A 25112-nucleotide genomic window follows, 5' to 3' on the forward strand; every position below is an offset into this window, starting at 1 on the left:
GTTTGAGGTTTCTTAATTCTACATATTAGTTCAATCAGAACTTTAAATCTGCATGAGGTAATTTTAGACACATCACTGCACAACAAATTTTTTTCCTAAAAAAAAAATGGGGACATTTTTGGGGACCAAAAATAATTTCAGAAATATTAACTTTTATTAAAATTACCTGTCTGCATTGATGGATTCCAGTTGCCCAGGCACCACTTTTTCAAGGTCGTAATGCCCTGGTGAAACTTTTCACCATGCTCATCATTACCTGTAACAAGATCAGCAGGGAAGAAGTCTAAATGCAGAAAATTAATTTTCAATGATCTGTTTGAAGCATGCTGTCAATCAGCTGGATGGAGTTGCCAAGCAAATTCTCAATAACATCTTTAAATGTCTTCCAGGCATGATGGGATTGACCAAAAACACCTCACCTTGTGCGTAATACACTTAGTGATCAGCCCAGAATCCATAAAATAGAAATCCAACGGTGCCCAGGAAGCAAAATCTTAGCTGACCAGTGTAACTTAACTGCATTCCTTTACATGTCCGAACACAAGTAAAAATAACACAAATTCCCTATAACCAGGGAAAGTGTGTGTCCCCCCACGCACACACTTTGGCTTAGCAAAAATCAACATTCAAAAATGACAAGGCTCATGTAAATTCTACATTTATTTCATACCAAAAAATTTTGTGCAATGAATACATATTTACAAATCTTTGCTATTTAGCAAAATGATATTCCTGAACCTATGTATAAAAAACGTTCGCATCTGTGAAGGGGAACATTGCCCAGAGAGTCCACATGTGTGCTCACGAGCTTGAAGCAGCATATTAATAAATAATTCTGATGGAACATTTTATACAGATCAAGAACATAGTACTTCTGCCATGCTAGATAGTTTACAAAAATAAAGAGCATCTGTAACCCTGTCACTTTCATAATGCCAATTTACCTTCTTTAATGGGGGGGGGGGGGGGCATTTACTTGCATTGATCGTGATATGTAGTGATTGACCAATACCAATTGTGATGAACCTCTAGTTATATTCAATTACAGTACAGCAGGAGCGGTAAACACGGGTTTCATGCTGGACAGTGCAATATTATCAAACAAATGATGGTCTAATACAATTAGACTTCCGAGTCCTTAAATTTACCCATCGTTCTACTGCATGGACCAATACCAGGCAGTAGAACATTTGAACCCAACGGGAATGAAAATTAATATGCCATTTATTTTGCACCAAACATGGGGAATTGCAGTTAAATAGTAGAGTTTGACTTCAAAACAGGATCAAGATATAAAGTACTGGTTGAGTACCCAGATCTGAAAATCTCCAAAGTTTTTTGAGAACCAGCAAGTGGAAAATTCCACACCTGTCCTCGCTTGCCCATTTTGGGCTCCGTTAGTACCAGTTTGTGTTTTTTAGCGCTGCGGTACAAAGATACTGTTGAAAATGACCAATAGTGTAATAGCCAAAAGGGAAGTCAAGGCAAGTACAAAACATTATTTTCATCTGAAATTCGTCTCCACCTAAAATAACATCTTTGAATGTAACATGACCAGCAACATTATTGCAATGGAAAAAATAGTGTATTCTAACCTTTTGATCAAAACAGCATCATATAGGTGGAGATTGAAAGTCTGCTGCTGTTCGTCATTGTTTAACAACTGATACAGATATTCTGCTGATGCTACTGTGTTGCTTCATTACCCCAATTATTCCAAAATCTGAAACACTTCTGGTCCCGTGCAATTCAGATGAGAGGGACTCAACCTGCACTAGTACTATAGAGCACATGTTAACTCCTTTGGATTTTTTTCCCTCTTCTAGCTTATGGGCCACAGGAATGTCACATAATAGGACAATAGCATTCGGTGGTCATCTGGAGCTCAGATAGACTTCTAATCACTTATTAGATCAACAGCTTCAATAAGCACAGATACAATAAATGTTTTTCTCCCATATCCAGGATTCAATCTTTTGAGACAAGCTTTAACTGTACCCAACTTCCTCTGGATTATGCACATTCTAATGGCTTTAAACATCACTAAACATTTACAGTGCAAGGATTTAAAACAGATACTCATCAGGGCACACAAGTGTTGCAAAAATACTGGTTCCACAAATTTCTGATTGCATATCATGTGCAACACTTTGCCCATCAACAAAAACTCTCAGATAAAAGAAAATGACTACGCATTAGCTTTATAGGCAGTTCTTGATTGACATTAACCCATCTTTTTCTCCCAGTAAGCCTGATCTGTCCATTCACGAGACAGTTCACGTCAAGTAGGAACAGAAAGTCGACAATCGTTGGATGACTCACCCATGCAAGAGTGATCCTATGCATATGTGCACAGTATCTGAGGTATACGAAGATTGATGTTTATTGATGGTTGGTCCAAGGTATTAAAAGTTACATTTAGACAAAATGTTGGTTTAACTACCTTTCCAATAAACCAATATTTACCAGTTCCAATGACATCATTTCATTAAACATTTTCACAATCCATGACGTTTAAAGTAACTTCATTCTAATGACATCATAAAGCTACTTTAAGTTCAAAACCTCTAGGATATCACTTAGTGCAATAGATCAAATTTCTTGATGTAATTACAGTGTTTGAAGTTATTAAATTTGCTACAATTTTTTTTTAACAACTTGTAGCTTTGGGGGCACCAAAGTTAAATTAAATCTTTATCTAGTGCAGCAATGAATACAAAATAATTAGTCTGCTATTACACACTAAGTGCACATTCTAACACATGAACAACCCAGCTTCAAAACTAGGTAAAAGCCTCTAATTCAGACGCCGTTATCGGAGCAACATCTGCCATTTAAAATTCTGCAGAATGAGAGAATCTGATATTTAAGCATTGGTTGTGCACATTTAAATAGGATTTAATAGGTCAGAAATTAATTTCAGTACTCATGCCAGCTATCAAACTTTTCTATAGTAAGCACTTATGGCAATACAACCATTTTGAATGTTTAATATAGCAATGCTTAATCACTTTAAACAATTGGCACGATGGTGTTGAATACAAAAGGGGTGACAAACTAATTCAAACCTCAAAAAATTTACCAAGTTGTGTACAGCACAATGAAATTCAAACCAGAAAGGGTCTATCAAATTCACTAAATCATCCAATTTTTTTTTTAAAAATTGGTTTACATAGACATGGTCCTCATTGCTGCTTTATTCAGGCTTATTTTAAAACAATTATATATTCTTAAGTGTAGCCAAGCTTTTTGGTATAAATTACAAACTATTATATTGCACTACCACTAAACCACATCACTAATGATAACAAATTGTTAGTCCATTTTAGTCATCCACAAGTTCTGGATACTCAGAAGCATACTTTTAAAGCTATTGAGCTCGAGCCAGAACTATCCAGCACTGAACGGTGCGAATTTAAATACCTGTGTGATACATTGGTCTTTAAAACAAAAGTCAAGCGTGTAAACAGATAAGGTTTATGCCTACAGGACCCAAGCATTTTTTTCCCAGTATAGTTACCATTTCAACACATGAAAGATAACTACTATACTGAAAGATATTGGACCTGCAACACTAGATGTACATTTTTTCTGGCCCACATACAAAAGCACCAAGAACCAGGACATTTGACAGCCACTTTCTGTGCAATATAAAATACTTGGATTAAAATAAACAGCAAATTCCTCTGTAACAGAAGGCACTTTCAATCACAATTTAACACAAATTACATTATAGCCAGGAGAAAACAAAGGAATGCATGAAAATACCACTTGGTGCATTTAAAAAATAACATCAGATCTCCCAAGGAATGTGCACTACAGTTAAAGCTTGCTCTTATCTGGCCTGTCTGTCAAATCTTTGCATGAGGGAGGATAAATAAAAGTTCAGGGCCCCACACAAGTATTCAATTCAAAAGAACAATTGGTTCTCAATTATTTTGATTTCCTTTATATCACATACAATTCTCTCACTCAAAAATACTACCAAATAGACAATGAAAGCAGGCTCTCCAGGTGTTAGTTAGGCTTGTAAATAGTATGCATTATTCCTGTTTGGATTGGAGTTGCTGTTTCCAAGCCTCATTCAAGTAAACAAGTCGTTTATAGTTGATAATAAAGAGAATGAAGTTCAGGATGTATGTAGTGAGGCAAATTATGCAAAAGTCCTTCAGCACAAAATACAGGATGTAACTTAAGTACAGTGCGCCCACCACAGACACTATCGATGTTGTCATTAATATTAAAGCAGCCATTGCACTCACGGTCATACCTGCAAGAAAGAAAGGAACGTTACCTTATGGACCAAAGTAATTCCTTATACAAGACAAACCTACGCTTCCATAAATAAATGTCACTGCATTTGAAAATGAAAATAAATCAGTCAGGGCACAGAGAATCTGGTTGTGGAGCCAGCTGGATATTTATGTAACAAAATTAATTAAAAGCAAAACAAGTCTGCAGACAGTGATGGACGTAAAAACATAATGCAACCACTTTTCCCGCTTCACTAGTCTTCCTAAAAGTGCTGCTTAAAACTTGCGCTAGGGCTAGGTTGCAGCTCGTCAATTAGTTTCATCACGTGGATCCAGTGACCTAGGTTGGACTAAGATTTCAGATGCTCCTTGTGTACATGCACTCCCTGCGTCTGCAAAGTTTCCCAGCGGGGGCTCTAGATTCCTCAAACATCCCAAAGATGCACTGACTGCTCTTCCTCTTCCCCAAACCTGTCGGTTTTCTATTATTCGCATCTCCTTCAGTGAAGATGGACACAAAACTTCTGCGTTAGTCTTTAAGGAATTTGCTCATCTTTATTTGAATCTACCTATAAAACAAACTAGATTTTAAAATTTCTTGGTAAATTAGTTTGCTCTGCTTTCCTCATCAGTGTCTTGATCTTCCTTTATCAAATTCTGAAATCCTCACCCCTTATAATTTTTTTTGTCAGATCTCGGATCATCTTTAACTTTCCCAATCAGGCATGGTTAAACTTCAGGAAATGGGATATTGTACATTAGTCGTTGGTCTTCTACCGTCACACCTTCTACATACAGTACTTCCCTCCTCACTACTACAACCAATTCAGGCTTCATAACTGTACTACTGTTAAGATTCCAAACCCTGGTTTCAGATTGAACTAAATAGCTTTCAATGACAAGATCATAACATAGTAGAATTTTGCAAGAAACCTTAAAATAGCTGTACTGAAAGTGCCATAACAGTTAGATGTGCTAATCTCAGTCAGACAAGAGTACAGTTTAAACTAAGCGATTTTTTTTTTTTTTCTTGAGCCAAACAAGTTCAAATTGAGAAATTCAATTTGCAATATTCACACAAGGAAACAGATTGTTGCAAAAAGATAATCGAGTTTCAACACACTGATCTTGTTTGCCAGTTTTGTCACTGTCAAAACAGCAATGAACTGTGACAAGATTACAGTTTTAGAGTCCTTCATTGGTCACAGGTTTCCTCTGTTTTCACCATGTTGACTGACCATTTCTACCCATGGATGGTGTCTGAACTTCTGAGTTCCTCCAGCAATTCTTTATCTTACTGGGATAACAAACCTCATTTAGGACCATTCCTTGAATAGTTTTTTTTCCAAGATTCTAAAGAGTCGAATGCAGAAAGAGCAGGAGTCAGAGATGAAGCAAGGAGTTATGAATATCAATCAACCTCTTGTATGAAAATTGTAAATGTTCCAGGTCTGTTGGTTCATTTGCAATTGAATGAAGCTTAGATGGCCAGATGTAAAATCATTAACTCGTATAAGCTGTACTCACCCAACAACATTTGTAGTACATAGAAACTAAGTCCATAAATACTGTTTGGCTGATTCAAAGCACTGTCTTTTCCAAAAATGATCCCAACTAGTCCAAATCCTCTTCCCCACCTGTGACAAATAATAGTTTAAGTGACACAGAAGGATCAATAAACTATTTGTTACACATGACATAAACACCATGTTTTCACAAACATGGTAAAACTGGTTTTCAAGAATACCAAGTCAAGCTAATTAAAATAATAAAAAATTAATGTAGAACAAAAATGCTGGAAATTGTGACGCGTCAGCCAGTAAAATTGGCAAATCTGACCCCATTCACCTGTTTTTCATGTCTAGAAGCTTTAGTTCAATTAATATCTGTTCTTAATGATGCAGGACAATAATTTATACGTCACATTTATCAGCCACAGAAAAGTATTACAGATTATTTCCTGAACCAATGAAAGGAGGCTTTCTTGAAAATAAAGCAACTGAACAACACAATCAGCTAACAAACAGCACAGAGGGGAATGAAATGATGTCAGCATGCACTGAAGCTTAAGCTCCTATATCTCCTCTCACTTCTCTTTTACTCTTCATAAACTTGAAGCTTTTTGTATCCCCTTTGACATTATTTGCTAGCATCTTTTCATACTTCAACCTTTTCCTCCCTATGAGATTTTTTGTGACCTTCTGCAAATTTTTCAAAACTTTCCAATCCTCCATCTTCCCACTAATTTTTTGCTTCCGGTCTTGCTTTTTCATTGGTTTTGACTTCTCTTGTCAGCCATATTTGTGACATTTTTCCTATTGAATACTTCCTCTTTTTGGTATAGTTTTATCCTGTAGCCAACTTCCTTTTTTCCCTACAGCCCCTGCTGCTCTTCCCTACTAGTGCTCCCTTCCAATCTACTTTGGTCAGTTCCTTTACTCCACTGAAATACTGACACAACTGACTTTAGTTTCTCCTTGTTAAATCTCAAATTGAACTATCATAAAATGGTTCCTTTCCTCCAACTTCCCTAATCACCTCTGGTGCACTGCACAACACCCAATCTATTATTACAGCAAGTAGGTCTATCGACAAGCTCATCTAAAAAGCCACCTTTCTACAACTTCTCTTGAGATGCAGTCCCAACCTGGTTTTCCCAATATACTTGGATGTATATATGCATGAATCCCCCATGACTACTATAAAATTGCCCTTCTGACGAGGCTTGTCAGGTCATAGTTATTCACATAGGAACAGGTCCTTTTGCTTACCACATCAGAGTCAACCTTCAAACATCTTTCTTTCTAGACTAATACTATTTTATGTCCCTCGACTGGGAGAAGATCAGAATCTTCCTATTTAGTTAGCTTTGAGTTCTTGGTGCTGAATTATTGGGAATTTCAGTTAAAAGCTGAGCAGTTGCCAACTTCATAAAGTAATTGCAATTTGCATTCAATTTTGCAACTCAACCTACAATAAGAATTATAAACACAGAAATATTGGAGGAACTCAGACCCGACATGTCAATTGTACATCTTTACTGTTGTGTGACCTGGTGAGTTGCTTCCAGCATTTCTGTGATTTTACTACAATCAGTGTCTGCAGACTTTCATGTTTCACCAAGAATTATAACAATCGTTTCAATAAGAAATCCCTTGCCAGTCAAAATGGTTTCCATCAGTTTAAAATGCAGCTTACTTAATAAGAAACATTGGATCAATTCACATTGCCCCTACTTCATGCTACTCATTTAAGCAAGTTGCACTCAGCTGAATGTACAGCTTGGTGCATCAAAACAAGGAATATGAAAGTTATCAGCTGTTCATATCATAAACAAACAGTACCATTGGCAATACAGACTACTCACACTAATCCAGCTTCAATTGCATTATCAATCTTTTCAATTTATTTTTAAAAAACGCACACAATGTCTCCAACGTTAAATGCCAACGCTTACAGAATGCTGGCAGTTTCGTGTGCTACAGAAACGTCTCACTGCACCAAAGTTAGCACTGCATCGTGCAGAATTGAATCACACCCATTCTTTTACCAGTGGAAAAGTTAATCAAAACAAGTTAAAGCTGCTGCAAATAGATTTCTGAATACTCGGGTTAGCAAGGGTGTCAAAGTCTACAGGTTGAAGGGAGAGGAGAAGAAAAATACATCAGGAACATGCCAGAGCCTTATTCTGCTCAAATGTCTTATGGTCATTATTATCTCAATCCAGGGAGAATTCAGTCTGAAAATTAGGGTAGGTGGAGCAATCAGAGAAGCAGGACAAAATGCTGCTGGTGTACAGTAACAACCATCTTGGTCTCAACGTTAACAAGATCAAGGAGCTTATTGCGGATTTACGAAGGGGAGGCCGAGGGACTATGCGCCAGTCTTCATCGAAGGTGTAGAGCAGTGGTTCTCAACCTTTTACTTTCCACTCACGTACCACTTTTAAGCATTCCCTATGCCGCAAGTGTTCTGCGATTAGTAAGGGATTGCTTAAGGTGGTCTGTGGGTGGAAAGAAAAAGGTTGAAAACCACTGTTTTAATCATTCCCAATGGACTCGTTATGTGCACGGTTTCATCACTCCAAAGGAAATGGGCCAATGACAATTTTTCTCAAGCCAAATATTTCAGTAACAATTGGGACTAGAGCAGTGATTCTCAACCTTCCCTTCCTACTCATTCCACCTGATGCAATCCCTTACTAATCACAGAGCACTTACGGCACAGGGAATACTTCAAGTGGTCTGTGAGCGGAAAGTAAAAGGTTGGGAACCTCTGGTGTAGAGGGTTAGTATCTTCAAGTCCACATATTGCAGGATTTCTGAAATGAGCAGAGACAACTGTAAATATGGTTATGCCAACATCTCTACTTTCTAAGAAAGCTGAGGAGATGTAGCATATCATTGAATGTTCTATCAAACCTCTGCATGTGATCTATGAAAATATACTGACTAGTTGCATCACACCTGGTTTGCTAATTGAATAAAAACATCAGAATGCTGGAGGAACTCCGCTAGTTTATTCAGCATCTATAGGAAATAGATAGATTGCCAATGTTTCAGCCTGACCTCTTCAAGGGGGGGGGGGGGGGGGTGAAAAAAAGCATCAGAAAAAGGAAGAAGCAGGATCTATCAGAAAGTCTTCAAACAATGGGGTTGGAACCAGACCAACAAAAGGTGTTAATTAGATGTGATTAGGTCTAGGTAGAATTTATCATGTCTGTGCAAAAGGAGACAGGGAATGGAGAGATGACAGGAGAAGCAAGAATGTGGGGGGGGTTTAAACAAAACCCAGAGGCCTATATTAATACCATCTGGTTAGAGGGTGCCCAGACGGAAGATGGTGTTGTTCCTCCAATTTACAGGTGGTCTCAATCTGGCAGTACACGAGACAGTGGACAGACTGGCAAGGGGATGGATGGATGGAGAATTGAAAGGGTGACCACAGGGATATTCATGCTATCGTGGCAGGCAGAGCCGAGGTGCTTAACAAAGCAATCTCCCAGTCTGTGTCCAGTCTCTCTGATATCAAGGAGATCACAGCAGGAGCACCGGATGCAGTCGATAACCCCTGCAGATTCACTTTGGAGAATGTTTGGGGCCCCGAATGGTGCTGAGGGAGGAGACGTGAGTGCAAGTGGAGCATCTCCTGCTGTCACAAGGGTAGGTCCCAAGGGGACGATTGGTGGAGAAGGAGGAGTGGACGAGGGACTCACGGAAGGGATGGTCCCTGCAGAAGGTGGAGAGGGGAATGTGTCTCGTGGTGGGATCGTGTGGTAGGTAGTGGAAGTAGTGGAGGAGGATGTGTTGGATGCGGAGGATGGTGGGGTGGTACGTGAGGACGAGGAATCCTGTCCTTGTTGCGCATGGGGGAGGAGGGGACTCCATACTTAAAAAGTTCTTTGTTTTGATCATTTTGATGAGAATTACCTGGAGATAAATAACAACCAACATAAGGACAACCTTGGATTAGAAATTCCACCAGGTCTCAAGGTGGGAGAAAACCAAACACAGTCCAAGAAGAAAAACTCGATCTTGAAAAGAAAAATCAGATAGTGTGCAGGACAATATTTAAGATTCCTTTATCATCATGTAACAGTACAGGACATGTAACATTGCACAAATTGCCTTCTGCCTGCCACAAGGAAGAGAAAGAGTAGCCAGTGTCACCAAGCGATCCTTGTAGTAAAAGAAAAAGAATCAAAAAAATCTCTTCAGAGTCGCAGTATCTGGATTTGCCTCCAGCTCCCTCAGCCTCAGTAGCTGTACAAGCTCAGCAATCTGAGCTCCAGTTCCAAACTTCTGACATGATCAGGAAGCCTCAAGTGCTCAAGGCCCTCAGAGACCATCTTGCCCTTGGCTTCCTCTTGAATACTGGATCCAAGACCTGGTTCCCATGAGTTAGTCTCCAGAAGCCTGCAGCACGTGCAGGCCCCCTGACCATGTCACTCTTCGGCCCGCATCAGTCCCTTCGCCACTGAGCCCCTTGCGATCTGCCACCATGGTCGCCTTCCTTTCAAGGTTATCTCTGCATCTCCTCAACAGGGGAGGCAGGGGGTGTTTGCCCTGTTTCTCGAGCCATGCACCTGTCTGTTGTTGCCTGGAGTCTGCAACCCCTTGTGGTGCCAGGCACAGGTGCCACCATCTTGGGCACAGACCTCTGCGGTTGCAGGATTTTACTTCAATAGGCAGTTCAAAGCCTTTATGGAGCTCCCAGCCATTTGAACCAGGCAGTTGAAGCGTTTAGAGCAGTGCAGTGTCTCCGCTCTCCTGGGACCACATCAGTGGCAGCGCTGCCGTTACAGCAGCTCCGACTCCAATTTCCAACTCAAGGATAATTTGCACGTTATGGTTCCTCAATGACATAATGTGATTTATAGTCCAAATTTCTAAAAGGCACAAAACCAGTGAGAGTACAAAGTTGAATTTATAACAAACCAAAATACAGTCAGCACCCAATGAAAAGTACATTTCAAAAAAGCCTCACAATTGTGACAATTGGGAGGACTTCACTTCTGTTCTATACCCTTCTACCCAATCTGCCCTCTGAAGTCAATGCCCTAGATACAGATAGCAACACTATTAATAAACTCACATGAAAACTTTATAGGTTAGTGCTGGAACAGGGGGAAGAGCTCTTGTAAGCCTTGTTTGTGTCCTCTTCAATACATAAAACACATTATTTTACTCAAAACTAAGTAGGTTAAGTGCCAAGGAAGAAAAGATTACAGCCCAAGTGCTGACAAATAGGACTAATATAGTGAGCTTGAACATGGTAAGCTGTTTCTTTGCTGTACAACTTGAAGATCTGCTTATTTTTTTTGGAAACTAAAGTACAAGGAAATAATAAAAATGCCATCTTAAGATATTGCCGAGAAGTTATAACACACCGATCAACTGAATCAATATTCATTCTCTGCAGATTAGCTTCAAAATAGTTTTTGCATTGAGGTCTAATTAAGTTTACACGAAGAATGGCCTGTAGGTAAAATGACTAAGGTCTCTTCAGGGAATCTCAGTAGACAAAGGACCATTGATCACATTTACGCTAGAGGCTGTGAGATTTAAAAATGGAGCAGAAATAGATTACAAAAGCCTGCATATATGAATAAGCTGGATCAGGATATTTCTGATCTGCACCGGCTCCATACCAGTCTCTCAATTTAGGATGGCACTTCAAAGAATGCCATTTTGTCCCATGATGTACTTCATGCTAACAATGTTTAATCAATCTTTGGTCTATTCAAGAAAATAATGGCACAGTGAATGAGAAGGGCATTCTCCCGCCGACTTAGCTAATATTTCTGGCTTAATTATCCTTCAAAAACTCAGGTTGGTGGTTTTTAAAAAAAAAAATTGGTATTTTTAAGCAAACAGAGTCCTGTTTGCCTTATAAACAGTAATAGCACAAACAAAACTGATTGACTACGACATTTCCATCTCATCACAAAGTCAACTTTGAATCCAGATTTTCATTTATCTGACCAATCTGCCATGAGGATCTTATCAAAGCCTTGCTAACATCATATAAACTGCATCAAGCATACTACTTTCAACCTTGTTATCTTCCCAAAATACTCAAATGAAGTTGGGCACCATCTTCCACAGTTACAAATCCATGCTGGCCATACCTTTAACAAAATTCTAACAAAACTAACAAGATTATTAATAGTTACTTAAAGCTAGTTTTATCATTAGGGAAAAGGAGAAATAGGGAGAGATGGAGTGGGGGCAAATGGAGACCAGAGAAGTCAACGACAATGCCATTTGGTCAGAGGCTGCCCAGTTGGAATAAGAGGTGTTCCTCCAATCTGTGGGCGAACTCAATCTGGCAGTGCACAAGACCTGCCTCCTTGTCTCTTTTTCCTTTTCCCTCCACTTCTGCATTCACGGAGCCAACCCTTCCCTGATCATTTCTCACCTTTTCACTTGTTGTCCTACCCGTGTCCAGTTATCACCTTTTGTCTGTTGGTCTGTGCTCCTCCCCCATCCTTTCTTTCCTTCTTCCCAGCCAAGTAATTCAGGCACTTGCCTGTTTTTTAAAAAAAATCGTGCCTTGTAAATGGGCCCAGGCACAAAACATTGGTTATACATCTTTACCTCCTATGGAGGAAGCAAGACTGGCTGAGTTCCTCCAGCATTTCAGAGATCTCCCCCCTCCTCCCCCCACAATTAATCACTTGGCTTGCCTTTCCCCACAGTAAAGGCTACTTTTTCAATGGATTGTATTTTCTGAAGCAGCTTTAACTCACAGCATTCAACATTTGTAAAACTTGCCCTTATAGGTTTTCAACGTAGCAAAGTTATCAAATGGAAACCATAACGTCCACCGCAAGGAAACCGAGCTGGGATTTGTGCGAGAGGCAAGCAACTGCCTGAACATGGCAAGCAACTGCACATCTCTTAGTCAGAAGGTTGAAGAAAAGTTGGCAAAATTATGAATAAAAACCTAGGTGCCAAAAGTAAGAGAATTCAACTTCAGGTTCAGAAAGAACAAGAAAAAAAAATTCAAACTGTGGAATAAGAATGGTTTAATTTTAAAATTCTGAACCACAAAAAAACCCCTCATCATAATTAAGTGCAAGAGAGCCTGAATGACATAATTTACCATTTCTCAAATCATGTCGAGTACAAAAGTGGGAAAACAAATCCACGGTGAATATAATTTGTCTCTGGTGCAGTGATGAAACATCTTATTGACATTTGACTCATTTCAACATTGAGCTACAAATGATCTATTTGCAAAGCTAATAGCCAGACAGTGAACATTTGATTGCATTGAGCCTGTAGTTGCTGAAGCATTGATAACTTAGCAGTTGCACGATGGACTATTATTGCATCATTTTGACATAAACTTCTTTATTTTCACTGGCCTTTTTCCAATTGTTTATATTTTAGAACAATTAAAAAAATTTTTTAAGCAATAGATTTATTCTGTACTTTTGCAAAACCTTTTATAAAAAAATTCTGCCAGATGCTAATTACATCTCACCTACTTCACTCACCTTCGAAGGGTCTTCCTTAATCTAATCCAACCATTTCATCGCGCCCTTGGGGGGGGGCCAAAGCACATTTAATAAAAGCTTTGTTTTCTTATCACCTCAAGTAAGATGCGTTTTATGTAGTCAGTCGGAAAGAAGTACTGAAGAAACCAAAACTTGACTGCTTCACAGTGAAGGGAGCTTAAGCTAAAGGTTGAGAATAACTGATCAAATCTGTCTATAAATTTTGTACAACTTTCCAGTTGGAAAATGCTGTCTCCATACTTTTGCCCAAGAAATAAAGCACTTTTAAAAACATTTTTTTTTTTTTAAAAAAGGTACTTTATAAAAGTTTTCAATTAAAAAAAATCTCAAAGCCAATGGACAGGTGGCTAAGAACTTGGTTACGATGTTCAGTTTTAAGAAGCACCTTAATAAAGGTTAGACATACAGAGAGACTCCTTAACCGATTCTCACATATAAAGTAGGTCAGATTACCATGAAAATCTCATCCTGTTTGGGAGGTTTCTTTAGCTAGCTGAACTTGCTGTTCCAATCTAGCCTGACCAGTACACAAATCCAGGCTCACTTGATAGTGAAGCCCAAGGAAAAATAAAAATCCATCTGTAACTACTTGCTGAATACTTTAAGCATTTTCTATTTACATTTCAAATTTGCAATGTCTTTTGACTTTTTAGCTATGTATTCTCTCCTTAGATTTTGAAATCACAGGCTAAAATGGTTTTGCTCATTGGACTTTAAATTCTATGCAACTACACCTTTCACACTGATTTTATATCGTTAATACGAGCATAGAGTCAACTGTCATCGTATTATACCTCAAAATTTTCCTTTGACTGGTTCTTCCGACTCCCTCTAAGTCTACAATCCAGTAGAACATTTAAAAATACTTCAACCATTGTTCTAACATATGAATTTTTCCAGCATATCATTCAGATAAAATGACTAATTAATCATCTTCCACCTTATTAGATTCTTTGGAATTTCGTACATTTCTTTTTTTTAAAGGATTGCTAAATTCCATTTTGCCTTTGTTCCTGCAGCTTTCCAGACTTGCCAATTTTCAGCTTTTGATTGCTGTATTTGCTTTCATCCCCTCCGATTAGGTTATCACTCATCTGCAAATATCTACACAATGTTGCTTTCAATCCCACTAACATGCCACCCATTTAATTCAAACAGGTCCCACGCTCCCGTTAGCAAGTCCCATTACCCCAGGAGTCAAACGCCCTCCTCTGCATCAATGTTCCCATCGTGCTCAACAAACTATTTTAAAATTCAGGCAAATAAATAATTAAACATGCTTGATTAGAAAGTTTGCATGTTACAGTAAAGTGTCTGCTATTGTAGATAGTGAAGATGATTGCAAAAAAATTGCAGTAGTATCTTGATCATTGGGCCAGGTGGGAAGAGGAATGGTTGATGAAATTTAATACTGAGAAATGTGAGAGGCATTTGGGAAGTCTAAGAATGGGTTGGACCTACACAGTGATTTGGGGAGAATTGTAGCACAGAGGGATCTCAGAGTCTAGGCACACAGCACCCTGAAAGTGGAGTTCTAGGTAGATCGCGTAGGTTTTTGGCACTTTGGCCTTCCGAGTATTGAGCATAGAGTTGGGAGGTCATATTATAGTTGTTTGAGATCTCCACAAGGCTTCCTTTTGAGCACCCTCTTTAGTTTTTGTCACGGTGCTAGGAAACTATAAGGAGTACATCAGGTAACACAGAGTCTTTTGCTCAGATTAGGACAATTGGTAACCAGAGGATGTAGGTTTAAGGTGATTTTTTTTGGGGGGGGGAAAGGAGGGGTGGGGAGATTTAATACAAACCTGAGGGGTAACTTTTCTTTAATTACATTGAGGAGAGTGACTGTATGGAACAGGCTGACAGAGGTGGTGGTGGTTGAGGCAGGTGTAATAGGATAGGTTTGGAGGAATACAAGCCAAATGAAGAAAGCTGGGACATTTTGATCAGTGAGAGCAAGTTGGGTTGAAGAGCCATGCTGTACAATTCTGACTACTTCACATTGTCAGTTATGCGGAAGAAAAACAGCTTTAATAGCTAAAATTATAGGAATATTATGGTTCCCATCCTTTCATAACAAGGGTGGATGAAGAAAGTGACTCAAGCCATTATTTCAGTTCTGCTTCAGAAAATACTCCCTTAGGGAAAAAAAATCAAAAAACTTTCTTCCTTTATTAACTTTTCATGGGTGGGTGGGATGGAGGATTATAGCCATCGTGTATCATAGATTATTATTTTTACTTTATATTCAAGTTGTTTTTTTTCCCCTTTGTTTTTGTTGATTGCAATTTTGGCTTTAAATATATAAAAAATATATATATATTTTTAAAAAGCCAGTATTCCTCAAAGTTCCGATTCAGAAAATATTCCCTTAGGAAAAGTCAAAAGCAACATCATCATTTACTAGGAGAGAGAAGCCAGGAAAATATTGACCTGTTAGGGAAAGTTTTTAGAAATAAAATATTGACAATATTTGTGCACTTGAAGGTTGGAAAGCTAATGTGGACTTGTTAAAGACAAATTACTTCTATCAAACTTAACGGAATCTTATTTAAATAGCTAAAGTAGTCGACTAAGAAATATTTCTGGATAGCCGGTTTCACAAATTTTACTTTAATTAACAGCTGGTTAAGCAATTTAATCCATTATTGATTAAAATGTCAAGGCACTAATACAGGAGGAATAATGTTATGAAGTTGAATTAGAAAGAAGTGATACAATTATCAATGCCAGCCCCTCAATTCTTCAATAGGTAAATGACACAAAAATATAGCAGATAACAAAGATTTTGATAAGAGGGCACAACTTCAGGATTGGAGGACCCCCCTTTAAAGCACAGGAATTTCTTCAGCTAGAGACTGGTGAACTTCTAGATCGTTTGCTACCACGGATATTTAAGGCAGAGATTGAACCCTGATTATTCAGATACTGATCAAAGATTAAGGGGAGAAGGCAAGGGAGAGGGCCTGAGTGGGAGAATAGATCAGCTCACGATGGAATAGCGGAGCAGACTCAACAAAGCAAACGGCCTACTTCTGCTCCTATATCTTACATCATAATACCGGTGAATGGAAGGTTGATGACATCCATGAAGACCCATAAAAATAGATCCAAATATTTCCATTTATTTATTTATTTTTTTAAAATGGTAAAATTAGAAACAGTCGATGTCCAAAGGGACATGTAGATCAAATTATACACAAGACCAAAATACAAAGTTTTTAAAAAAATTCTCAAAGCCCATATTAGGCTACACCTCAACTGATCAATCTTTTGCACACTGAGTAAATGGCATATAGTGGCCTTTGATGGAGTATTGTATATATTCATAATAATCTTACGACGACTTCAAGAATGAAATTAAAAGATTGTACAAATAGAACTGTGCTCCATGGAAGACATAGAGAGGATTGGATTCTCAGAATTTTGAAAGGAATCAGAAGGACTGAAAGAAAAACTGATGGTGATCATTTAGAAAGTACAGAAATTGGAGTTTAAAATCAGTCTGGTCATTCAAAAAAAAACCAAACAGACTGCCAGAAAAAGGGAGACCATCTCCCCACAAAATACTACAAACTCAATAATTTTAAATCCAAGATGAATAAAATTTTGCTGGGCAATCTAAGAAACCCTATGATATGAAAGGCAGGGAATGAGCAAAGTTATGATCTCACTGAACAATAGAGTTAAGGGACTGAAAGCTTGCTCAAGTGGTTAACTGAATAGCTCAGAAAAATAAGGAAGAATTAGAGAGTGCATATAACTTGATACAAGAAGTTTTAACAGCACAGATTTAATTGGCTTCTACCATGCTGTAAATAAAATTTAAATTTGTGTCCATATATTTATCCAAATTTCAACAAGATATTGAACCAAGCAAGGTTAAAATTGCTTTCAGGATGCTTGTTACATTACCTTTGCATTTTTAAATAAATCTGGGGAAGTCATGTCCCCATAGAGACAGGGACTCCCACAGTTACCTTCACTATAGCTCCTCGCACCCCAACTCCTGTACAGATTCTATGCTTTCTCTAAATTCCTCTACCTCAGACTACTCCCAGGATGACATCTTCCATTTCAGAACATCAGAGATGTCCTCTTCCGTAAAAGAAATATAGCTTCCCATCTACTGCCATCAACTCAGCCCTCATCTACTTATCTGCCTTGGCTCCCACCACCCCGAGATGCAATAGATCAGGATTCTCCTCGTCCTTGCCTATTACCCCTCCAGCATCTGTATCCACAATTTCAGCCACCTACAATGTTATCCCACTACCAGACACATCTTCTCCTCTTCATTTCCGCAGGTACTGCTCCCTCAGGGACCCCCTCATTCACTTATTTATCCCTTCCCATTAATCACCATATCTACTCCTGAGACTGAAAGAAATGCTGCACTTGCGCCAACATCACCTCCCTCACCACCATTTGGGGTCCTAAGCAGTCCTTTCAAGTGAAGAAAGCCTTCACATGAATCTGAAGGTGTAATTTACTGCATCCGGAGCTCTCGATATGGTTTGGACGCAAACCGGGAGATCATTGTGTTTTGCACCTTCACTATCCGCTGCAATGGCGAGGACCTCCCAGTGACCAACCATTTTGATTCCACACACTATTTCTACACTGACCCATCTATCCATGGTTTCATGCACTGCCAAACCAAGACTACCTATAAAATGGAGGAACACCTATTCAGTCTGGGGACACTCCAGACGACATGAATAATGACCTGCAATTTCCATTAAACCCCTCCCCCCAACTCTCTTTCTCTATCCCTCTGTCAGCTTCCCCCCCACCCCGGCTTCCTTCCAGAGAGCTACTCTCTCCCCCATCACTTTTCAGCTTTTGACTCTTCTACCCTCCCTCTTGCATTAACCTTTCCAAATTTTCTTTTCTCCCTCCTTTTCATTCAGGCCCCTGCCTGCTTTTGCTTATACCTTGACAAAGGACCAAGGGTCAAGCTTTACTTCCTCTGGATGCTGCTCAACTTGCTGAGCTTCTCCAGCATGTTTATAACTGGTTAAAAAAGAATAAAGCGGAAACAGAGGTAGAAAGACAAAATTTCTGTGCAGGAGGGGAGGAAAGAAAAAAGAATGGGAAGGGTGTAGGATAAGCGATTAATTGTGAGGGAAGCTGATGAAGGTTTCTGCGGTTGTAACAATAGCAAGTTGCCTCCAGGGTGAGAAGCAATAAGATCTTGGAGTAGTGACAGGACATCCAAGATAGAGCAGATGAACAGCCAGTTGGTTGTGGTTCTCATCTGTACAAACAAGGAAAGGCACAAAGTCCTGCGATTTATGTTGGGGGGGGGGGGGGCGAAATTTAAAAAGGTCAACTTAAAAGATTATGTTAGAAATAAACCAAGTACCATTTGGTAGCAAGAACAAAGTGGAAGAACTACTGGATAAATGTGTGGCTGGGAGGTTATTTGGGAGAGGGATTCAGGGATTCCTGGGACATTTGGACCAGTACCATTGAAGATAGTTCCACCTGATCAGTGACAAGACCCATGTACTCAGGGAGATAGTGGCAGTTTGTTTCCTTGGGCTGTTTGTGAAGGTTTAAAACAAAATAGGAGGCAAAAAAAATTAGAGATGCATGCAATAAAGGTACAATTGTAATCCTAGGTGATCTCATAAAAGTTTAATCAAACCAAATTAACAACAAGAGTGTGAAGGACAAATTCCTGGAGTATTCAACATGATGGAATTTTAGAGCAATGTGCTGAGGAACCAAGCAGAAAACAAACGCTTCGAGACTAGGCATTGAATCATAAGGAGGCAATCTTATTATGAATGTCCTTTTTGTGAAAAGTAGCTATAACATGATGGAACTCTTTAATAAAGAGCAAAGTAATAGAAACTTGGGTCCTGGATCTGAATAAGGTGCTTATTCGCTGATCGACCAGGGAATTTTACGAAATGGATGATGTCACAAAGGAAATTAGGGGTCACCAGCAGCGTGGAAGGACATTGGCTTAAAGGCAGAACATTAATGGAGGTGGTAAAAGTTGCACCTCAGATTGGGCAGAGATGTTCCCCAAGGACCATTATTGAGTCCATTGCTTTTTTTGATATACGAATGAACTAATTTTCATGGCACAATGTTTGGAAATGTAATAAAAGGTGAGGGGGATTAAAGCGGTAAGAAACAAATAGGCTGAATGAACAGACAGATTAAAAAAAATGAAGTTCAACATTAAGAAATGTGAAGTGATGCACTTTGGCAAAAAGTCAAAATAGAGGCAATATAGGTCAAAGGGTACAATTCTAAAAGGAGTATGGGTGACAGTTTGAGACAGTATTTATTAAGCATTGTGGGTTCCTGGGATTCATAAACTGAAATGTGGAACCTGCATTAAACTCTGGTTAGGTTCACATTTTATGGAGGATAAAAAGGTCTTGTGGAAGGTACAGAAATATTTACTTGAATAGCTTCAGTGGTTGCATTTAAAGGGTTAAAATGAAGTTGCAATTGTTCAAAGAGGACTGACAGAGGTGCAATTATGACTGGATTAGATCAAAGTAAATTCAAACTGTTTATAATAGCAGACTACCCAAAGATTTAAAAATTGTGGGTAACATTTTAAAGGGTTGTAAAAAGGACATTGAAGTCATGGGACTTTTTAAGCAAAAAGCTGTCTGGTGGGATGATGGAAATAGAATCAGCGCTTTCATCTAGCATTATGTTCCTACTTCCATTAACCCAGCCTTATCAACTTGCAACTGCTCAATGAGTTGTCTTCAATGCCATTTTACTGAAATTACAAAAAATACTTGCAATTGAACCTTCTTTAGGCAGTCCCTTGGGAGTCAGGCCTCAACACCGACATCCGTTCGCTTACCCTTCCAGTGAATTTGGACGATTTTGGACAGACATTTTTGGTACTAACTTAGTGAATACAGTAGCAGTGGCCCTCTGGTAACATTTTCACTACTCAGTGGGCAAACACAAGGAGAGTCAATAGTCAGAAATCTTGATCAATTAAGTACCTGGAGAAAGTTGACAGAATGGTTACCAGTATCCTTTCCTGCCTCAGCCTTCCAAAGAAGTGTAGACACCGTTATGCCTTCATAGCAAACGAGATGTTATGTGTCCAGGATAGAACATTTCAGCATAGTAGAGGCCATTTGGCCCCTTGATGTTACGTTGACCTATATACTTCTACCAAAAACAAAACCTTTCCTATCTCATCGCCCTCTATTTTTCTTTCATGTATATACCTGTCTAAGAGTATTCCCCTAAGGTTTCAGCCTCCACCACCACCCCTGGAAAGGCATTCCATGCAACCACAAACCTGTGTAAAAAATACTTAGACCCTTAAACTTTCCTCCTTGCATTTTGTGCAGATATCCTCTGGTGTTTGCTAATCCTGCCCTGGGAAACAGGCACTGGCTGTCCACCTCATCTATGCCTCTTAGAATCTGGTAGACCTCCAAGTCACTTCTTAAGCAGAATGTGTAGTGGAGGGTGGTTCTCTTGAAGTCCACAATTATCTCCTTTATCTTGTCCATGTTGAAATTCAAATCTCACATCATTTCATGAGCTTTTCCACCTCTCTGTATTTCGACTCATCGTTGTTGCTGATGAGGCCAACTTCTGTCGTGTCACCTGCAAACTTGCAGTTTGAGCAGAGTCCCGAGGTGATCCAGTGCTCAGCAGAAGCATAACGATGTGCTCATCATTAAGGTTGCTTTTTCGAATAAATAAATAAATAAATATGGATTTGGTTTTTAAACTATAATCATCACCTTAATAGTACTTCTTTAAACATGATACCACCAATGTGATTTCAGGATTGGAAATAGAGAAGCCAGGAAGTAGTTTTACCATCATTCCTAACAACGGTTCAACTATTTCAGGTTGTGTAAAGCATTTATGGCAGAGGTTGTTCTACATCCCTATATTTCATTCAGAAATGAAATCTTGTCCGCTTGTTAGTTTTCCAATGAGGGCAATTAAAATATAAATGAAGAAACGATCTAGATATTCATAGTCCATCCAAATCCCCTCCCACCCTATTGCATCCAATCTGCACACCAGCTTTTTTACTCCCTCCTATTTTGAACTCAATTCTATTTGAAGGTAACTCCTCCACCACTTCCTCCATAAAAATTACTTGCAAGTTATTTTTAAGATTTTAAATTTCCTCATTAAATCAAAGGAATCCCACATCAATTCAAGACATAGGAAAACCATGGGTTGCCGTAGCAGTTAGCGCAACACTTCAGTGCTAGGGATCGATTCTTGCACTGTAAGGAGTTTGTATGTTCTCCCTGTATCTGTGTGGGCTTTCCCTGGGGGCTCTGGTTTCCTCCCACCATTTGAAATGTATCGGCGGCGTAGGTTAATTGGGTGCAAATTAGACAGCACGGACTAGTGGAATTTTTTTTTAATTTAAATTTAAAAACTCGAAGTCAAGAATGCAAGCATACAAAATTCCAATCTCATCTCAAAAACATCTCTTTAAAAAGAGTTGTAGAGGAACATCAGTGAAGGGTCAATGCAATAATGCAGAAGCATCAAGTGAAGCCTGGTTGGCAAGGAAGATTGTGAGGTGAGTTGGTGTAGTGCAAAGAGTCTTTTCATTTCATTGGTACATTGAAGAAGAACACAAAGATAATATGGGTAAATTACTTGAGGCAACAGTTGGACTAATCACACAGAATTAATCACTTCAAAAGACATTCTGAATCAACAATTTACATTCACAGTTTGGAGGAAGAGCTCCTGTGTCAGTATTATCATTTAAATAAACTACATTTATTTACTCCTGCCATTCTAAAATAAATTCCCAAAGTATTTAACACATTTCTAATCAACTTACTCCCAACCCCCAAAAGAAATCAAATGGCATCTTCAAACTCATGCAAATTAATAGTCTCTGCTACATTCTGAGAGATGAAGTCTGACACTTTCAACCGCACAATTTACAACTTCACACACAATCATGTACACCATTGGCAAAACAAGCACCATTAGTATCAATGTTTATCTTATAAATCTTATAGTATCAATGTCATCTTATAAATCAAAAGTCAATGAATAAAGCCAGTGAAAAGTTCAACACCCTTGTACTCTTCAAATTAAAATGCATCATTTTGCTTGATAACGATCACATATTTACACAGAATAGCAAGGCGGCAGATGATAGTAGTAAAACCTAGCAACTACATAGTAGGGCAAGATCCTGCTTTGATAAGTCTGTGCAATTAACTTGATATTAATAAGCTGGAGTTCAGTATGCCGACTACAACAAAATTTGCATTTTGCCTTCTCCCACACAACAGCTAAAGATCGCACGATCATTATCAATTGACTGGAGTGCAACCTGTCATGTTTCTAATAGTATGGAAAAGATGGCACAAAATTACAAGTACTTCGAAATTAGAGAGCTTTGTGGTAAACTAATTTTTAAAAAAATATTCTTAATTAAATTGTTTTGAAGGAGGTAAACAGGGCATGCATTTTGACCAACAGTAAAGAACATCAATTAAGAATTTCAGTGCATATGTACTGTATATTGTTCAACATATATGACAAAATTATTATCAGTATAGCATGCATATATATAATTACAGAACAATGTGTTTAAGCTGGCCAAAAAAAAAGAGCTATTGGGATCATTTCCAATTTGTTACGTTTTGAACTGACTGAACCAAACTTCTCCGGTGGAATTTCATCCTGACTTTCTCTTAGCAGCACTAATAGTCTCCAAATAGTTTTAAAACCAAAACATACAAATACTGATTTGTCATTCTTTTGTAAAAATGCAGTTAATTTATGGGACTAAATGGTGATGAAAGAGACTTTGAAGATGTGTGTGCAATTTCTCCCTTTTTTTTGCAAAAGACTCACCAAATTGCAATTACCCAAAGAATCATGTTGGCAAAATACTCCATTTAAAAAGGAGGAAAAGTGTCAGGCTGAAATCCTCTCCCTTTCCCCAGTGATACCCACCCATCAACTGGTCAATATGGGTTTATTATTGAAGTCCCTACTTCATTGCTGTAATTTTAACAGTTCATCAATTTATGCCATCTTACCCATGCCACAATGGTAGGTAGAAAGAATATGCCACATGGTCCAATCAAGCAAACTTTTATATTGCCAATGTTTGAATGGGGCCTTCCTTTCTTGCTTCATCTTGGCTGAAAATTATAAGAATACATTTTTTTTAAATAAACCCAAAACTCATTGTAATCTTGTCCCACACATCGGTCAAACAAGGAGTTAGTTTTGACGCCAACGGACCCTCTTAATTATATCAATAAAGTTTAGAACAGCACATGGCGGCTACTCTGAATTTCACATGCGGAGTTCAACTGGTTTTGGAAAGTGCCCTAACTGTGAAGGTTCGTTCAATTCAAAGTTGATTTTATTTTTTAAATCATAGCCATCCTTGCTCTGTGCACTATATGCCTGACAAGTACATTTCCCTCAGCAAAATTACGATCTTCATTTAGGTTACACCAAAACATTTCTGCTACACGTGGTTGACTGTCAACAGATAGGGTACAAAATGGTTCAATGGGAAAAAAAAAGCTATCAATGCACAACATGAGCCTTCCACATTAGTCCAGTCCTTCCAAAGCAGGTCCACGAAATTTTCAACACATGGGTGCATCACAGTTGAACCAAGCAACGCCCCGTGATTCTCCTCCAATACAAAAGGTATGCTTCAACAACTATTGGTAATTTAGAAATCCGTGAACCATAGATGCCCCTAAAAGTTAAGACATAATACTGGAGAGAACAGACTTTGTATTCATTCAACAGCTAAAACTGTTTACACGATCAACAGCAGATCGTTAACTATCACATCTTCGTAATGAGACTCAAAATATTCTGGGCTTAACACACATCCTTAGAAAAAAGATATTAACCTGTTCCACAAGAAAGTCTGCAGACGCGGTGATCGTAGTTTAATAGGACAAAAAAGGTGCTGGAGAGATTCAGCAGGTCCAAACCAAAAAAAGGTACAAGCAACCGAGCGGGCCTGAGCCATTCAAAGAGGGGATCCTCACCTGCTCCAGTCCCAAACAGATGCTCACTCGGCACACTGACACCACCACAGCGTGAGCCGTTCAGCCCCTCTCCCCCTTCTAGGGAAGGACCACCCTCCCGTGCCCCCACCTGTCAAAGCCCGGACTCTGCCCTCAGCATCTGGTCAGTGAATGGAGCGAGGCAGGCAGGCCCTCTCGCCTCCGCCGCCGGCCACTCTCCCCATCCCTCCCTCCCCACCCCCTCCGCCGCTGCCCACTCACCTCGAGCCGAACACCTTGGTGCAGCTCATCCGCTCGCTGAGGTCGCACGCGGCCACGTAGCCGGGGTCGGCGGCCCGGGCGCTCTCCACGTGGTAGGCGTAGACCGAGAGCAGCACCCCGAGCAGGCACACGCTGCTCCTCGCCACTTTCTCCCATTTCGGGGTCGCCACTTTCAGGATGGGCGCCGACATCTTCCCCTCTGTCCGCCGCCGACGAGGCGTCGCGCCTTCCGATTGGTCCGCGGCCGCATTGTCGACGGAGAAGTTCGTCATCAGCGCCTCGCTGACGTCATCAAAGCGGCGCCCAGGTCCCCGAGAACGGCCCTGAGCCATTGGGTCCCGTCCATTGTGGGCTTAATGCAGCTGCAAACCACACCGTGGCATAAATAACCGACATAATGTACTGCCATTGAATTTTAAATGGGCAATGACACCTATCCCTGCAGAAAATGGAGCTGCAGTGACAGAATATTCAACCTGAATCAGTTGCCATATACAAAAATGGTTCCAATGCAAAACTATCTCATCGTGAATTTTTAACTGAGGATGGTTGAAGCTTGGGGTGCTC

The 25112-nt window shown here is 39.4% G+C and overlaps 2 protein-coding genes across 5 annotated transcripts in view; one reads left to right on the plus strand and one right to left on the minus strand.

Moving 5' to 3' along the window:
- The window catches only part of gusb (glucuronidase, beta), a 46488-nt gene extending 32937 nt beyond the window's left edge, over positions 1 to 13551 (plus strand). For 2 of the 4 annotated variants that reach the window (XM_069910831.1, XM_069910836.1), the window contains one exon: positions 2247 to 2508. Coding sequence is in view for 1 of the 4 variants with exons in the window: in XM_069910836.1 (XP_069766937.1) it covers positions 2247 to 2289 (43 nt within the window). In the remaining 3 variants the exon portion in view is untranslated. Of the gene's footprint in view, positions 1 to 389; positions 922 to 2246; positions 2509 to 12537 lie in introns of those variants that run through there. The other 2 variants (XM_069910832.1, XM_069910835.1) reach the window with 2 other exon arrangements.
- vkorc1l1 (vitamin K epoxide reductase complex, subunit 1-like 1) lies at positions 643 to 24791 on the minus strand. The gene is made up of 3 exons (XM_069910840.1): positions 24546 to 24791; positions 5781 to 5890; positions 643 to 4270 (listed from the first exon to the last, which is right to left on the minus strand). Exons 1-3 carry the CDS (start codon positions 24734 to 24736, stop codon positions 4044 to 4046), a joined length of 528 nt encoding a protein of 175 aa, XP_069766941.1. The 5' UTR covers positions 24737 to 24791; the 3' UTR covers positions 643 to 4043.
- Positions 24792 to 25112: the final 321 nt, after the last annotated feature.

Source organism: Narcine bancroftii, chromosome 14 (assembly GCF_036971445.1).
Source record: "Narcine bancroftii isolate sNarBan1 chromosome 14, sNarBan1.hap1, whole genome shotgun sequence".
Lineage (NCBI taxonomy): Eukaryota > Metazoa > Chordata > Chondrichthyes > Torpediniformes > Narcinidae > Narcine > Narcine bancroftii.